An 18,497-nucleotide genomic window follows, 5' to 3' on the forward strand; every position below is an offset into this window, starting at 1 on the left:
CTAATTGCCCTATGTTTTTCTCCTCAACTAATTGTTTATAATTGCCCTAGTTTCTTAATTTATCTTTCTTTCTTTAGTGATCTTTTTTCTTGAGTGATCTTTCTTTTCTTCAGTGATTTTTCTTTCTTAAGTGGTCTCTCTCACTAATGGTTTCTTTCTTTTCCTCTCCTAAGCTAATTGCCCTAAGTTTCTCACCTAAATTAATTGCCTTGATTTCTAAGTTATCCGTCTTTTCTTTAGTGATCTTTCTTCTTGAGTGATTTTTCTTCTTAATTGATATTTCTTGGTCTCTCTTTCTTTCTAGCATTTTAGTAACTCTTTTTCCTAAGCTAATTTTTCTTATTTTTATAAGTAATCTTTCAAGATACTTCCCTCTTTTTATTAAGTGATCTTTTTAAAATGGTCTCTCTCAAATGATTTTTCGCAAATGCTCTCTCTCTCCCTTTCTCTCTCTCAAGTGAGGATTTTTCGTAATTGATCTCTCTCTCTAGTAGGTCGCTTCCTAAGCTAATTGCAGTGATTTTAATTTATTAAGTGGTTTTTCCTTAGTGGTCTTTCTTGCTAGCGTGCTCTCTCTCTCTCTCTCTCTCTCATTTAAGTAACCCTTTTTCTAAGCTAATTGCCTCAATTTTCTTAAGTGATCTTTTTTCAGATGACTCTTTCTCTCTCTCTCTCTCTTATAAGCTAATTGCCTCGATTTTTGCGTATGATCTTTATTAATTGATCTCGCACCTCTCCAAAGCCAATTGACCTTATTTTCAAAAATGATTTTTTTAATTAATTGTCACCTATAATATCACCTCACCATGTAAGTCTTACTACTTAACAATGTTGTTATTTATTAATTCCTTTACTTTTTTCTTTTTCCAAGTCCACACTTCATCAGAGAATAGAGCGTGATCACAAGAGTAATCTTCTCCCCACAATGTCATTCATCTGTTAAGATGAACAAAAAATGAAATCGAACCTTTGCTGCTTTAAAGCTGCTACAACACAGATGTTGCTGCTATATGGTGCTGCCGCAACGATGTTGTTGCTGCAGTGGTGCTGCCACAATGCTGCTGTTGCTACAGTGCTGCAACAACGCAGATTTTGCTGCAGCAATGCTGCTGCAACGCTACTGTTGCTGCAGTGCTTCTACAACATAGCTGTTGCTGCTGTGGGGCTGCCGCAACGCAGCTGTTGGTGCTGTGGTGCTGCCGCGCTGCTGCTGTTGCTACTCTGTGCTGCAATAGTTTTCAGAGCTGTTTCCATGTGTAGCAGCGTATTCACTAAGCTTAATGCGTGATATCTGATACGTAGACGATTTACATTGCAAGCATAGGAAGCATACATTATTATTAATGTCAAATTTCTCCAATTGACAAAGAACAAACATGCATTACATATCAAACCATTTAATGTTCAAATTCAACAACTTCATAACAAGAAATGTTTACTATTTTTCTCTTGAAACAAGAACATTAAACAAAGTAATGAAGTATAGAAAATCATTTACTAATTATTTAGGTGGGGTAACCTTAATGAAGTCACCTGTGTTTGGCCTACCACCTGTTGTATCAACAATATGATGCTAATTTACAAAATTCTAGCATATACCTTCTATTGAATTTCATAAATGCTGCAAAATTAATAAATAAAAAAAAAAAAAAGGAAAGAAACATGTAGGATGTAGTACTATACTATGGCATAAAATCTGAAAGAACCTCCTGAATCAAATTATCAAAAAGAGAGTTTCATCTAATCGAAATCATGAAGCTAGTCCAGCATAGATCTTCAAATCATCTTCGCAGTCAGGGTTGCCTTCATAATACTTAGGATGGCTCTCAACCATTTTAGCCACATCCTTAAACATTGCAGTAAGAGGGAGAGAAGGGAAGTCATAAACTTGCTTCTGAGGTTTAATTTGAGCCAGTGATGTCGTTGCTGTTGCACCTGATTCCTCTAAATGAGATGTAGTGTTTCTCACATTGATGAACCAATCAAATCAAAATCAGCTATTTGTAAACTCCTATCTTTAAGCTACATTGTTGTCTTGAGGTGTGGCAATGTGGGGTTTTAGGGTGTAATTGTTCGACAGGAGAAGGTTCAAGTTGCATTTCTTCTGATTGTTGAGCCGCCTCCCTTGCGTTTCACTGCTGCTGCTCTATTCTTGCGATGTGAGCTATGCCTAGAAAAATGTAAAATGGAGGAAGAGAGTGATAAAACTTAAGTTGACCAATTTTTGTATAAATTCTGACAGCTAGAAAAGGAAGAGGTGCTAATTTTAGAAGGAATAGATACCAGCAATGGAGATGTGATACGTTTTTCCACAAGAAGCACAACACCTTCCTTGGTCTTTATCCCAACCGCAGTAGAACCCAGCTGCATTTTGGAAGACAATGGAGTTTCCAAGTTAGCTATAAATATCCTCTAAACCCCCCACCCCACCCCAACACACACACACAAAAAGTAAGTAAAATAAAATATCACACATAGCACGAAAGCTGTAAAAAGGAATAGTATACCTTGATAGCCTCAATAGCATACTCAACCTGAAACAAACGACCTTCTCGTGAGAATGCATTGACTCCTCTGTCATACTCAGTCCTTAATTTAAAGCATGCAACAGAAAAGTGTCAGCATAAGTCTTATCATAGAAATTGTTGAAGGCATATAGTCATAATTTCTAGCCATCCAATTGATCCAAAAATAGATTTGAAGACAGAGTTTGATTTTACCTGGATAGAAACATCTTGATTAGGTGAAATCAACTATCTGAACCCAAGACGAAAGGAAGGATCAGTGCTGACAGCAAAATTGCAGTTGTTTTTAATAATCCCAGAAACATTGTTCATAAATTCTTCCAAATTGCGAATGTCCACATGATTTGCTGTCTTCTTCACCATAATCAACCTGATCCCCTGTCAAGTAATAGAACAATTCCCGCGCTCTGAAAATCAATTACCCCAAAAAACCCTTTAAAATCATACATTCATACATCAAATTATCCCCAAATTAATAAAAAATAAATAAATAAAATTAAAAAATAAAAATAAAGAAGTGTAAAGCAATTTTACCAATAAAAGTTAATAAATGAAAAACAAAATTTCTCATGGTCAACGGGAGATCTCTGAAGATAAATTAGAGGGGAAAATGACAGAAATTTCACAAAACCCAAACAACTATTCAATTTTCATCCAAAATTATGGAAAATCAATTTAAATTATTGAAATTAAAGGTATAAATTAACCTTACTGTGCCGAATCATTAGCAGGAGACATACGAACAGAGTCCTCATCGATTTGGGTGAGATCGAGAGTGAGGCATCTCGTAATCTGTTCGTTTCTGCAAATAAACAAAATAACGCAAAATTTACAAACCCCAGAGCCATAATTTGCTAAATCATTCAAGAAAAAGAGTATAAATTTCGACAAAACCTAGATTGTGAAATTGATACGGGATGATTAATAAGAAAGAAAATCTTACCTCGTGAAAGAGTGGAAACCCAGAAGTGGCTTAATAATGTCGAGAATGTCTCCTTTCTATATTCCCCTACAAAAATTAAAACCCAGATTTCAATTACATAAATTTAAAACCAGAATCCTATATCACCACGAAACTTGGGTTCATCGGGAAATGTGGAAGACAGAGAAATTGAAGATGGGGAGCATTGATTAATATTCATCAATTATAACCCGAGAAATCCTAAAAAAGAGGGAAAATAGGTTATTTGTTATGTATGCTAAAAAGTAAAAATCAATTATAGCCATTCTGTTTTACAAATTAGTATTCATTAGTGCATAAACCCCTCTAATTAACCCTTAATCAGTTATAAAAAGAGAACTATAAGCAGCTTTCATTCAAAGCAATTATTCCTTTCCATACTCAACAATAAGGAGAACAAAATACCAGGAGATTTACAAAGTTGTATCAATCAACAATCTAATAATCAAACACTTACCTCTAAAGATTTTTACAGATTTGCATTGTATCTTATACCATGTCCACATATCTACATCAAAAAATCCATTTACAGTAACCAATACACATCAATCACGGGGATAACAACATAAATTCAAGACTCAAGTGTAACATATGAAAGATCTACAACCAAACATCAGATATTCTAATGCTTAGTCTTAATTAATAATTATATAAGCAGTGTGAAATCGTAATTATGTAATCCATTCAACAAATACTTCAGTCCCTAGTACAATCATCAAGTTACATTCTTCTCATCCGGGATGGGATGCTATCATGATTAGTGTATAAGAACAATTCAATAAAGAAACTTACTCACATGGGACATCTCCAACAAGCATCCAGTCACCATCCTTGTCCTCGTAGGTGAGAACATTTTTTAATCCATGCAGGAGATCTGTCAATTTCGTTTCTGTCATGTTTGATCCACATTGACCTGAAAGCATTTGAAATCCGATCAATCTTCTTTATAATGCCACGAGGCTTTAGAGACAATGAATGTTCTAAAGAAACTAATTCATAGGCAATTTTAAATCGCAGCAGCAAAGCTATAAGGATCATTGTTACAAGTAACAGAAAATAACCTAGTGTGAAGCACATAAACATCTTCTCAAGGCCAAAGGAAAGTTCTTGATAAGTGGTATGAGTTCTGAGATCAACCTTCCTTAATTAGGGAGCACCATCCATGCTAGCCTTGACAAAAAGCGGATCAGTGTTCTTCGAAGTGGAGGCCAACGTGTTTTTTTGGAATAATCTAAAGGAGGCCAACCAACAAAAAAACAGATGATTTTCAACATACTTAAGAATAAAATCCATCATTTTGATCTCAAAACTCAAGCTCTGGGACAAAATACTTCATTCTACCCTGACAAATTTATACAGGAATAGTTCATACAATTCTCACCTAGCCTTAATGAGATTTTGGGCCATTGGAGAACCCATGATTCCCAGACCAAGAAACCCAACACGACTTGAAAATTCATCTGCAATGATATACATTGATATTCAGAATTGGCTATAATTAATAAAATTATTATTCGTCGATATAATTGAAAACAATCCATACTGAAATTACTCAGAACCGTCACAAGAACATTCATTGTATCAAAAAAATACTGATTCATTTCAAAATATTCAGAAACAAATGTGCAATTTTCATTTGACATGCGCATTGTATGGAGAATTATGGATTTCAAGCTGTGATGGGTTTAGACCTTGGTAAAGTGCTTCTCTAAATAATGTCTCCACACTCCATAACGGTACAAGGTAACCCAACTCCTTCACCCACAAAAAGGTCTCGAATTGGGTCAAATATCTCAGACCCGGCACTGAAAACCATACATATTTTACTTGATTTTACGGTGGATACTGAACTCAATTAGGGTTTGAACAAAAGGGTATTGAAAACCAGCCTCAAATAATTCCTTAATCAATAACCCATAATTAACCAAATAATTCTTCAAACAATAAATCAAGTACCAATTAATGATATAACACAAAAGAAACCCTAAAATTGAGTTCACGAAACTTTAAACTGATCGAATTGAAAGGCAGAGAAAGCCTCAATTCAAGCAATAATGATAATGGAATATAGAGGATAAGAAGAAAAAAATTTAAAAAATTGAGGATTTACCATTAAATAGCTTAAAACAATCGATTATAAGCTTTCTCCTCCTCTTGTACTTGTTCGATTCTGATTATAACTACACAATCCTTCACCCCACCCTCTCTCACTCTCATATAGAGACAAAAAGCCGAACTGATCCTCATAAGCTGCAAACCAAAAACAAAACTCATCAGAGACCCTAATCCGAGTAAATTTGAGAAACTAAAAACAAAATTAAACAAATCAATTATGTAATCTACATGTTTAGAAAATAATTCTTAACTACTTTTTTTTTTTTAAGACAGTTCTACACTACTTCACGACCTACAAAATTGATAAAGAACCAAACTTGACAACTTCATGTAAATTAACCACATTGCTAGAAATAATGTGTGAATTTCACAAACTTGGAAATAATTCATACACTTCCAGAGTTGATAGCCCATCACATAATATTTAACAAAATCTGAGAAATAATGTGTGAATGCCACATTTTTTTTCAACAGGGAAAGGAACTTAAAACCTTCTACACCGGGCACAAATTGTTTGGAAATGAAATTTTATCCCCCCTCTCTCTTTTGCTTTCTCTCACAACCCAATAATATGTATGGATGCCGCATAAATTTTCAACATGATTCTTTTTTGGGAAAGCTAGAAAGGTAAGACCATGATGAACAAACAGAAGCCATACCTCCTCCTCTTCCACTAATGTCCAACCTCTGAAGCCACAAATGGGTACCTAGCATACCTACAATACCAAGCAACAGAAAAATACAAACTTCATGAGTTTTCAGAAGGGCCATTATAACACATCATATGGAATTTTTAAGGATCAAACCATGCAATGAGAGTTGGCATTGCACATCATTCCTAAATCCTGATGCAGTCTATGCTTGATTCCCTTTCTGAGGCAAGTTCTAAATAAGTAAAGAGCTATAGAGAACAATCACAATTGAAACAGATACTACCATCGTATCAAAAAATAGCATAAGCATGCAAAGATATAAGCTTATACCAGGTTACAATGAAATTGAATTTGTTGATACATGCTTTCCCAATGCAAGGCAACAATGGTTATTATTTCATTGTTTGATTCAGCAAGAAAATAATCTTGTTAATCAAGCAACAGTTACCTCAAATGTCATGTTGCATGAAGCAGGAGCCCAATCCTCGGCAATATTCCTTTCAAGTGATTTATGATCAGTTGTAGGTGGAACCTGAATGTCAATACCTGCTTCAGCTTTAGAAGGATGACAATTCAAGACAAATTCCTGAGAGACAATATCAAAATCACTTAAGAACTGTTGTATCTTAGGCAACTATTATCTAATGATTCTCATCATTGAGCATCAGACCCCATCATTGAGCATCAGACCCTCTCCCACAATAAAGACACCCCAAAACCAATTCATAGAACCCCCTATTCATTCAGCATCACTATTCTAGAATTAGGAAAGAAAAGGGGATGAGAACTGAACCAAATTACCTCAGCAAGCCGTTAGGGGAAAATGAAACCTGAGAGGTTGTGGCAGTAGACGATAGAGGTGTTGGCAACAATGGCAGCAGAAAATGGAAGCCAAAGTGAGAAGAAAAATTAGGGGGAAACAAACGGGAAATGGCTGAGATTCCCCAACAGCAGATTTTCTGCAAAATTAAAGAACAATGAAGTCAACACCTTAACTAAAGGAAACAAATGCCATTATAATTACAAGCTACTACAAGACATAATTTGACCAAATAAAATATTATTACTCAAATATAATCCCATGAACAATTTGCTCCTCGTATTCTCACTTTCAAACCATCATATTCAACAAAGTAAAAAAAATTGTGTGAGAATATTTGGTATTTGATAATTGGCAAAGAACAAATACAAAAAAAAACATAATCAAATGAACTCCACTTAATCTACATCTGAATAACCTCTAAATAAAACTTCGAATTACATTTTGCACCTAATGTTATTGCAGGGCTTAAATTCATCACAAGTATTCAAAACGACCAATTTTCAGGAAAAAATCAATTTGCTTCAATATTGTACCTCTGATTGATCAGGGTATGCATCTGTTTAAAGCTAAATCAGAAATATAGGTGAATTATAATTGATAAAATTTAGAAATAAAACAATCTGAGTCCAAGGGTGAGACAACATGATTCAACTTCCAGAGGATGAAACGCAAAAAAAAAAAAAAAAAAAAAAAAAAAAAAAAAAAAAAAAAAAAAAGACCCTTAATTTAATGAGAAAATGCCCACAAACTAAGTTCATTCAAGAAATTAATTACACCTTAAGAGCACATATATACAAGCTCATCATATTTCATTTAGAACAGCAACAAACAATAGCATCATATAGTATGAAGTAAAAATTTATTATGCTTTGAAGTCAATTGCTCTATAGTGAAGAAAGAAAACAGAAAATAGTGCTCAAAGATGTAATCCTCTATTTTAAATTATATTTGTCTCAGAAGGAGCTCTCCTGTATTCTTCAAACTTAAATATACATCTCAAAATGCAAATTTAGAGCTTCTTTTGTCCTTGCCCCCACTGAATTGTTTAGCCCTCTCTCATTAAATTCAGCAAAAAAATTAAAGATTGCTGACCACCATCTACAAAGCATTACACAACAACCAAATCTAGGTAAACCAAACAAATTAAAATCAGAGAAATAATATGCAATAGGGTATGAACTGATCAAAAAACCAAACATTGTCCACGTGTATGTTGAACTGGGCTTCCCCTTTGAATTTCAATAAAGGTTTCAGCAGGAAACCCAGGCAGCCTTCACAAACTTTGAGATAATTCATACACTTGAAACCAAAAACTAACCAATATAGTGAAACAGTTTTTTTAAAACCTAAATCTACTAATCTACTTGCATCCATAAAAAGCAATGTAATAATTCCGATCAAACAACATAAAAAGAAAAAAAAATCCAAAGCTGCATTCCTCAAATCCATATTTGTCAAACACAACCTCAAATGAACCCATTTTCTCATCAACATTTAAAAGGCCAAAACAATATTCACTAATCGAACAATCGTGCATCTAGAAATGAAAGTCTAAGTTAAACAAATCAAATCCAACAAAAACAGACAAAACTAATAACATTGGAAGAATAAATTAATCTAAAACGAAAAACATAGGTAGAAGAAATGAGGCAGCACCATTTTGGTGCCATATTCCGGATTCAACCAACCTCCATCTATTTGCTCGCATGCCTATTCCGAGTTTCATCACATGAATTAGGCCAAACTGGTCTTGATAAGCTGCAAACCAAAAGCAAAACTCATCAGAAACCCTAAATCAATTAAATTCGAGAAACTAAAAACAAAATTAATCAATTAGGTAATCTATAAAAATCATCAGAATTCCTAAATCAAACTGAAAATAAAACACCCAAATCCTAACTATTTTATAAAACAAAAATAAAACACCAGAAAACCAAAAGAATTTTAAAGCCTTATACCCCAAAAAAAAATCCCAGATCATAGAAAAGGGAGGAGAATTAAAACCCTCTTGCTTCCATTAAAGAAGTCTCGTCATCTTTCTGCAAACCCAAAAAAAAATCGCCAAACCACCTACAAATCTGTTCGAATTTCACAAAAAAATGCATGACTTCAACTGATCTTGTTTCTCAATAAATCAAAGTGAAATTCCATCAATTCCACAAAACACAAACATCAACAACATTGATTATAATTAATGATAATCAAATCCAATAATCCCCATTTAAGCCACCCTTATACTACGATCGCCATTTTTGAACCCTTGCATAACTTGAAACGCAGGGTACCTCGAATTCGCGAGATTCGATGAAGTCACGGAGAGAGAAAGTGACAGTGATAATGATGATGAATCGTTCTGGTTCAGATCGAAATCCACCATTGATTTGCTGCTACTGCTGCTGTTCGTTGACACAACAACCTTCATCTAATGATCAGTTACTTGAGGTGTAGGAGCAGGAGGAGGTAGATGACTAAACGACGTCGTTAATGGATCGATCGGAGGTCCTGGTGATGAAAATCTCACAGTCGAGATCTCTGAAGTCGATGATTGTTGCTGTTGTGGTGATGGTAGTGGAGATGGAGAACCGCCATTGTTGTTTTCCTTGATTTGTTTGTCGTTTGATTGATTTACAGTGACCTAATTTCACCCAGAAATTTCAAAATCAAAATCAGAAACCTCAATCGAAACAATCAAAAGTGAATTCGATGAATGTTTTGAAGGAATTAAGAAATAATACCGAATTGAAACAATCAAAAGTGAACTCACCGCCATCGTTGCTGAAGGTGTCGAAACCCTAGCTTTGGATTTCCCCAAATGGGAAAAAACTTGTGAATGTGAAAAGAGAGGAGAGAAGAGGAAAACTGAGAGGTGAATAATGAAGGTCAGAAAACATATGGCTGAGAGGAAAAGTGAATAATGGGGCAAAGCAAAAGGTGAAAAAGAAGGGAAGGGGCAAAACTGTAATTGAATATTTTGAGGGGCAAAAAAGTCACCACACTATTACTAAGGGATTTCCAACTTTGCCAAGTTCTCACTTTTAATAGTTATAGATTTCAGGGAAGGAGAATAAGGGATTGTAAAGAATATTTTCAAGGACAAAAAAGTTAGCAAACTAAAACATATAAAAATTATCACCCCTTCTCATCTCTATTTCATAATTTTTTTATTGCAAATTCTCAGTTAAATAAATATGATACTTCACAGTTCATCATCTAAAATTCATTGATATTCTTATCAACGTATAATCACATATTACTATTTTGGTTCTAAAAACCTGATATTTCCATTCAACTACCAAGCATGATAATTATTTTACTTCACTAAATGACCCTAACATGTCATGAAAACAAATAGTTAAGAAGCATTTATAAGAAGCAGACCTTGGTGACTATCCTCACCAACGCTTTGATTTTATAAGCAGCAGACCTTGAATTGGTGATTATCATACATTGGTTTGAAAAAGTTTGAAGTTTCACTGCTGATTTCTGCATGGACTGCACATCATAGATCCCTTCAAACTGAGAGACAAACTGTACTGCTGCAAATGGAAGTTTTAGCTCGATGATGTACTGGATAACATAGTTTCTATAGAACACAATATTAAAATCAGCGTGTTATCCAACAAAGATTCATGTAGTGAGTGTAGTGGTCACAAACCCTTTCTCTGTTTAAACCAAAAACCACCCCTCCCTCCAAGATATTTGTTAGGGTGCATATATGTAAAGAGAGTAAGAGAGGTCCTACTTAAGTTTCAATAACACCTGATTTTTTCATATAAATCCTATCAAATCAACAAAAACACATAAAAATACATTGATGTGCAGAATTACCGGCCTGACATAATATTTAACCACTGTCATTAATTTAATTTTATTTTTGAAGAAACATTAGAAAAAAGGTTACGATAATAAGAGTATCTAAAAAAGATTGAAGCTAATAGGACAAAAACCAACAATTAATAAATCAAGGACAATAATGGACAGAAAAAAAATCATGCTGCAAAACACTCCCATTCTCCTTAAATAACACACTAAAGACAATTTTTTGCCGCAAATGTACCTCAAATTCTTCCCCAAAACCATTGATCCTACACCCAGTAAACCTAAATGAATCTTACACAAATTCTTCCAAAATAAATCACCAAAAACCTCAATCAGGAAAGCAAAAGAAACTGTAAAACTACTATATATCATCACAAATCAGGCGGAGAAACCAATATGGGACTAATTATTCAGAACATTGGAACCAATATCTTAACCACTAAATTGTAAAACAAATCTGAATATAAGAAGCAATCATTCTAAGAATTGTGCAGCCTATTGTAGTCCCAAATTATCTCGTCAACTTCAGTTCAATAGGCTTCTAGAAAGATAAGTAAAGGGATATCAATAGAGGGGGCCTGATAATTTCATAAGGAGAAATAAGGAAGATAAAAAGGAGGTGAACTCCAAAGTCAAGGAGCACAATCCAATTAATTCCATATCCTTTGTAAAATCCTCATCCTCCAATTGATTGTTCACATGCCTGCCCCACATTCATACTCACTTCAAAATTCAATAAATTCAACACCCCTTATTTATTTCCAAATGAGAGAACCAATGCAAGAACTTACTTTCATAACAAAATCACAGTATAAATATACACTAATAATATTCGAAGTACAGGGAATTTGCCCCTGTTGTCCAGCAAAAAAAATATAAAAAAATAAAAATAAAAATAAAATAAAATAAAAAAATCAAAGCACTAAAGTATACATAACCCCATCCATTCAAAATTAGTAATCACGTTAATAGTATAAAACTAACCATACAACTAACTTTAGACAGAATAATTATACAAATAAAATCAACCATAAATCAAACCATTCAATTTCTTACTGATAAACCCTAGATTTTGAAATGGAAAATTGATGATATAAAATTATTACCTAGCAAGCTGCTTCAATGGAGGATTAGAGAATGCTCGAAAGTCGCTTCAATGGAGGAGAGAGATGAGATGAGATCCGCGATTTTCCAGCATTTCTTTCTGCAAATTTTCAGCAAAATTACAACCACCATTTCTATTCCCGTCAAAATAAACAAAAATACATGAAATTGAAGATTTTAATCAATAAAATTTAAATGTAAATAAGACGAACCCTTACTTAAGCATAGAGAATTGGAGATAGCTGAGGAGAGAGAGAAGAGATGAGATCAGAGGAAGAAACAGGGAAGAAGAGTGAAACAGTGGGACAAGCCACACGTTTAAAAAAAAAAAAAAAAAAACGAAACTAAAGCAAGAGAAAATGAATGGGCAATTTGGTATACACTTTCAAGTCTACATTTCAGTGGATCTATATGAAAAATAGTAACATGAATACATGATGTGACTAACCTGCTAAAATTGAAATTCCTTGACCATGTTGAACCTTCTAAAATCCTTTACACCAAAGTGCGGCACCATCATGTTTCGCCAAATGGCATAATTTTTTTTAGTATCACAACAGCAGCAGGTTCACATATAAATATAAATTCAATTTTTCATACGGTGAAGGCGGAATGACTTACGACAAAGCCCATATGTACAAGGTAGTCTTTTGGTCTCAACACCACGGAAGCACCACCCGCAAAGTTGAAGCCCATAGGTGGAAACAAACCACTTACCTAAAAGAAATAAATTTATCACCAGAAGTTCATGCAAACACCACAACTTTACAAAGAATGAAACAATGAGAAGGGAACAGGAATAAGACAGACCTTACTAAAACTTGTAACATTGTTCTCCTTTGAAAATAAGTGGTTTTGTAGATTTTAAAACAACACTTGTTACCTGCACACAACAAGATAATGAGAAAGCCTGATACCAAGATCCATTGGCACCCTTGGATGTCTAGAATCAAGAGAGAGCACCAAAACGATGAAGTAATTCATTTCAATTTACTGTGACATGACTGATATTAGTAACGGCTACATCACCAAGCTGACAATCTGACAGAACTTTGCGTGGTCAGTTCGCCCGCCTATTAGCATTGATTTGTTAAAGGCAAAATTGAAATATTAATTATAATTTTATTCTTAGCCCTCTTGAACTCCACATTAGAAGTCAGCTTTGCTTACCTCAAGATAAGATTCAACTTCTTCCAACACTGCCCTTGAGGGGTGAGGCAATGTCCTGAGGCCATCTTTTATATAGAAAAGAGATGCCAAAGTTTATCAACCTTATGAAACAACATACGAGCTGAAATAATAATCAACCCACTTTCAAGAGGACCCTTTCCCAACAAAAATAAACTTAAACGATAAAGATAGTCCAGCCAACTTCTAATTAAAAACTTCAAAGGACAGAGGTATTTACTTCATAAGCTTCTTCAATTAGATATGCCAAATTTGTTCCAGAGTCGATAATTGTTACTCAGTTGTTAGATGTTGCAAATACTGATTGATCAATTGGCAATAAGCTCTCATTCACTGTGATACTCTGCAGGTCCAAATTGTAACGAGGCCTTAAAGTTTTGTATCAAGAGTTGTCAAATTCTAAGTAAGAAGCAAAATATTAAATTACAAGAAGTCTGACATTATAATTCAGTATTAAGACTAAAGAGTTCATTGCATACTACCATGTACAGCTTTTAAAAAAGGGTAAAAGAGTATCTTGCAAAGAAAATTGCAAGAGGAGCTGTCATAACTCATGAGGAAACTACTGCCAAGGCAGAGACATTAATTTAAATAACTTCAAAACTTCCCAATTGATTCTCCTCTACTTCATTCTTCCTTCTTAATTTATTGTTGAACCAACTTCCTTTTTAAACAGTCTTTAAGCCCTTAAGCGATTCGCAACTGAGTATTCACTGAAAATCTGTCATCTTGGAAGTAATAAGTTCATATGCAACCATTGCAGGATGTAATGATGTATCACCCCACAGAAGATAGATAACACTGTCTTCCTATTGTATATTGCACAAGCAGAGAATAGACCAAGTTACACCATTCTATGACTAAAACAGATGGCAAAAAATACTTCGTATCTGTGTAGATATCTTGAGATTATAATAACGAACTCTACAAAAAATGACAAACCGTTTAACTTGAATACACACCAATTTTAAAACCATGATATAATGATATTCATGATTGATTTCAGGACACAAATAATGCAAGGGACCAAAGACAGAAGCTAATTTTAAAAGAGGCAACACGGAGAAGACATCTTTATCAAATTATTGAAGCTCAAATTAATATCAAATAAACCCTCTGACAGTTTCAAGCTAAAATAATTCAATCAATCAATTAAAGCCTTAATCCCAAAAGTGGGGTCGGCTAACATGAACCAAATTTGAATATTCCGTGTAGTCATCAACATAAATCTTTCTCCTCTATCCCTTACGATCCAAGGCTTCATCCTCATGTAAATCCATGCACTTCATATCCTTCCTAACTCCTTCCAACCAAGTCATTTTTGGTCTCCCTCTCCCTCGTTTAATCCCTCCATGGTCCCACTCTTCTACTCTTCGCACCAGTGCACCCTCGGGTCTCCGTCTTACATGTCCAAACCAACGCAGGCGATTTTCCCTTAGTTTATCTGCAATGCCTGCCGCGCCTACTTTCTTGCGAATAACCTCATGTAAATAATTAACAGATGAAATTAAAAGATAGTTTCACCAAATTTTCAAGCCAAAATCTAACAGAAAAAACAAACCTACTTTCAATCCAATAATCCGCTCATCCATTCTGAGTAGAAGGTTTTTCGTGCGGTTTAGGGGGCACTTGAGTCAGCCGCCGGCGAGCTGACATAACCAGATTGGTTTCAGAATTGAAAACCCCAACAACCATCTAGATTCAGAAGTCAATCTACTTTCAACAAGCTCTAGATTTTAAAATTGATATTTGATGATTAATTAAAAGAAAATTCTACCTCAAAAGTTGTTTCAATGGAGGATAGAAAGCCCAAAACCGCGATTAAAAGGAACAGAGTATGAGACTAAAGCCGTGATTAGCGCTGAATTGGCTTCAACGGAGGATAAAGAATAAAAGTCGCTTCAATGGAGAATCATGGCCAGCAAAGACTATTAAACCCCATGGAAAACCCAAATACATCTGCATTAACAAGAATCAATACAGTAAAGTTCTTTAAGTTCCAAAGCTGAAACAAACTAATTTAGAAATCCAATGTAACCAAAATAAACCGATCAACTTCATCAATGTTCAAGCAACAAAATTAACAGCTGAAATGTGGAGAAGAGGAATTACCTTGATTCGAGGAGCATAAATAAATCGATAACTTGTTGGGCAATTCCGTTCTTCATCAAAAGAGGAGAGAGAATTAGGTGAGCATGGAAGAAGACAGAATTGAGGTAAGTGGAGAGAGAGGAACAATGCGCACATGTAAATTAATTGAGTTGGAGGGCAAAGTAGTCCGGCCACTGTAGATAAGCAAAGCAAAGGCAAATTTAAAGGGAAATTTAGGCATAACACTGTTCATAAGGATTTTAGAAATTTTGAGGGACTTCTTATTTATCTCTCGGTGCTTTTATAGGTTAGGGAAAGAAACTCAAGCAGCAAAAGTATATATCCTAGGAAAAGATAGAGCTACAGGTGCAAGCATATAGTTTTGCTACAGTTTCCACAAGCAAAGAGTAGGGATGATGCAAGACAACTCTGAACAATGAGTCACCATAAAGTGATATTCAGTCAATAATTGTGCAAGAACACTTCTAGCATGATAACAGTGCAAAGAAAAAAATTAGAAAACTCCAACCATCGGCAGTTAAGAAAGAAAACATCAGTAGACTTTCCAAGCTAGTTCAGAGATCAATTGCTAGACAAGGGAGAATTTAACTACAAGAATCGCGGTGAAAATTACCAAGAAAAGGTATAGTATGAAGTACAAAATCCCACTGTCAATTTCATAACAAAATTTTGGGGGACAAAAGCAAGTGTTTTGGTTTCATGATTTTATTTTTACAAAACTCACATGTGACCAGGAGTCAAATAACATTCTAGTGACTAACTCATTTCTTTCTGATCAACCCACACTTCTTCACATCACTACAAAATAAAACCTAATACTTTAAATCAATGTTTACACTGAAATGAGACAATAGTACATTAAAAAGTGAAGAGGGATTGGTTGAATAAGATGCTTACCATGTATACTGTACAACTAGCAACACGAAACTCTGCTTTGGCATAGATACATCTCACAAAGAACTTGAACCAGGATTGTGCAGCCAACATGTTTTCAGGCGCTAAGGAAGTAGTTAGATCTTACAACTATCCTCTGGAGATACTAATAACCAATACAATGTTAAAAGGAAAGTGTAATTTAATATCATCTTCCCATCTTACACAAATGTGCAAGTGACTCCATCTCAATTGATCCTTTAAGGTGATTGTGAATGTTATCAATATAAGAGGCATTGATTGATACCCCTTTCTCAACCATATAATTGGCCAGTTTTCCTACCTCTTCCACACGGTTTTCCTGACAAAGACCAACAAGCAAGGCTGAGTATATATCAGAATCAATTGTTAGTACAAAGCCCTTCTTCACAACATCCTCATATAGATAAAATGCATCAAAAAATCTTCCTTTTAAACACAAACCCTTCATCAAGACAGTACATGCAAACCCATCAGGCCTCACAGCACTTCCTAACATCCACCTAAAAAGCTTCTCTGCCTCCTCAAATCTTTGGATCCACAACAAGGAGATCACAAGAGAACTATAGCACTCATCTTTCGAGACTTGACCTCCAACAACTACATCATTAACAAGTTTAAATGCCTTGTCAATATACTCTTCGCGACAAAGACCTTGGATAAGCACACTCATAGTAATCCTGTTAGGTTGGCACTTAAAACTCTCCATACGCTCCAATATCGACAACGCCTCAACTGACTTGCCATTTTCACACAAAGTTTGGATAATTGATGTATAAGTAATGACGTTTGGTGTACACTCCCCGCCTTCTTTCTCCATCTCACCCAACAACTCCAACGCTCTCTCGAAACTACCAGCTCTACAAAGCCCATCAAGGAGTGCAGAGTATGCCACCAAATTCGGAGCACAACCATGACTTTTCATAGTCTTAAACAACTGACAAGCATCCTCCAATCTCCCAGCAAAACAAAACCCCTTTAGCATTGACATATAGGTAATCATATTAGGACACAAATCACATGATTCCATCTCTCTCATCAACCCCATTGCCCTATCAAGACCCCCCCTTTCACAAAACAACCCAATAACCACATTATACATTGTCGAATCCGGCCGACAACCAAAATCACCCATCTTTCTCAATACCCACAAACCCTCGTTAGCACTCCTAGCTTCTCTACACAAATTAAGAACAACTTTAAACAATTTTACATTAGTTTGACACCCTTCAACCCCATAACACTCAACAATCTCTCTAATCCTACCCGGGTTTTGACGAATTTTGAGCAACTTACAAGCTAAGTTATACATATATTGAGTATGCCTATAGTTAGGCTGTAAACCAGCCCATATGAAAAAACGAAGACCTGATTGGGGCTGATTTGAGGAAAATCTACGCAACACCTCAGTAACACATTGAACATCCAATTTAGCATTAACATTAACAAGGGTTTTTTCAGGGTTTTGGGGGCAATTTAAGAGGTGGGTACAAAATTCTTCTGCTGTTGAAAAATTGATTCTTGTAATGAGTAAACATGGTGGGTTTTTTAACCTATATGCGGAGGTGAGAAAGCTAGAAATTGATGAAATCGCCATTTTTGGAAGAAGAAGATAATTTAATGAGCTGATTCAATGAAAATGGACTCGAAAATAACCTTGGGTATGATTCTGCGAGATCAAGGGAACAGATAAAAATCAGTTTTAATGGTATGAAAATCTTACTGCGAGGAAATGTATGGAAGAAGACAGCGATGGTGGTGGTGATGGCTAGTCCGCCGCAACAGCCGCAGTTTCCGTGCTTCTTTACTTGGTAATGTGTTCAAACTTGTTGCATCCGTGTATTTACGGAGCAACTTGTTTATCTGATTATCGAATCTGGAGGAAGGGTAAAATTGACATATTCTAGAGTAAAAATGGGCAAAATTGCTAATGTCAATAGCGGTTTTATTTCCCTACCTTATAAGAAAGATTGCGCTTATAAATAGTGCACGGACCTATATGCCCTTCACAACTGTTCTTTCATCTTCTTACGGAGTAGATAGCTGCTGAAACAGAATTTCAAATTGATATTTGGATGGTTCACAGCAGGTACCAGTGAGTAGCGACTCAGTGAGGCTTTAATATTGTGGTCAGCTACCTAATATCAAGAATTTGCTATCATGCACGAGTAAAACAAGCATAAACAAATTGTTACGCACTAAAGATAACAGGGACCATATAGCCCACTCAGGGGAGTTTATATATGTGTGACATATAGCTTAAAGATTATGTATCATTCTGTATT

General features: G+C 35.1%; 1 protein-coding gene and 1 pseudogene across 8 annotated transcripts; both read right to left on the reverse strand.

Annotated features, from left to right (window-relative positions):
• Positions 1 to 1,436: 1,436 nt before the first annotated feature.
• Positions 1,437 to 18,038, reverse strand: LOC145562363 (uncharacterized). Of its 2 annotated transcripts, XM_081622613.1 has the most exons (23): positions 17,936 to 18,038; positions 12,811 to 13,531; positions 12,622 to 12,717; positions 12,449 to 12,493; positions 12,003 to 12,100; positions 10,456 to 10,613; positions 9,842 to 9,936; positions 9,363 to 9,712; positions 8,766 to 8,835; positions 7,056 to 7,213; positions 6,703 to 6,840; positions 6,261 to 6,317; positions 5,597 to 5,736; positions 4,868 to 4,946; positions 4,548 to 4,717; positions 4,283 to 4,399; positions 3,944 to 3,994; positions 3,469 to 3,534; positions 3,233 to 3,327; positions 2,721 to 2,903; positions 2,508 to 2,589; positions 2,284 to 2,364; positions 1,437 to 2,170 (listed from the first exon to the last, which is right to left on the reverse strand). In XM_081622613.1, the coding sequence occupies exons 15-20, from the start codon at positions 4,567 to 4,569 to the stop codon at positions 2,754 to 2,756; spliced, it is 501 nt and encodes a 166-aa protein (XP_081478739.1). In that variant the 5' UTR covers positions 4,570 to 4,717; positions 4,868 to 4,946; positions 5,597 to 5,736; positions 6,261 to 6,317; positions 6,703 to 6,840; positions 7,056 to 7,213; positions 8,766 to 8,835; positions 9,363 to 9,712; positions 9,842 to 9,936; positions 10,456 to 10,613; positions 12,003 to 12,100; positions 12,449 to 12,493; positions 12,622 to 12,717; positions 12,811 to 13,531; positions 17,936 to 18,038; the 3' UTR covers positions 1,437 to 2,170; positions 2,284 to 2,364; positions 2,508 to 2,589; positions 2,721 to 2,753. The 2 variants fall into 2 exon arrangements, with proteins under 2 accessions (XP_081478739.1, XP_081478740.1); XM_081622614.1 differs by lacking the exons at positions 12,622 to 12,717; positions 12,811 to 13,531; positions 17,936 to 18,038 and adding an exon at positions 12,219 to 12,242 and having other exon boundaries at positions 12,449 to 12,511.
• On the reverse strand, positions 14,260 to 18,035 carry LOC145562362 (pentatricopeptide repeat-containing protein At5g47360 pseudogene; annotated as a pseudogene). 6 transcript variants are annotated; one of them, XR_014094350.1, is made up of 6 exons: positions 16,198 to 18,035; positions 15,434 to 15,473; positions 15,301 to 15,350; positions 14,966 to 15,147; positions 14,754 to 14,837; positions 14,260 to 14,669 (listed from the first exon to the last, which is right to left on the reverse strand). The product of XR_014094350.1 is annotated as a pentatricopeptide repeat-containing protein At5g47360 pseudogene, transcript variant X6 (transcript). The 6 variants fall into 6 exon arrangements; XR_014094349.1 differs by having other exon boundaries at positions 14,754 to 14,883; XR_014094347.1 differs by having other exon boundaries at positions 14,260 to 14,837.
• Positions 18,039 to 18,497: the final 459 nt, after the last annotated feature.

Source organism: Chenopodium album, chromosome 10 (genome assembly GCF_948465745.1).
Source record: "Chenopodium album chromosome 10, dcCheAlbu1.1, whole genome shotgun sequence".
Lineage (NCBI taxonomy): Eukaryota > Viridiplantae > Streptophyta > Magnoliopsida > Caryophyllales > Amaranthaceae > Chenopodium > Chenopodium album.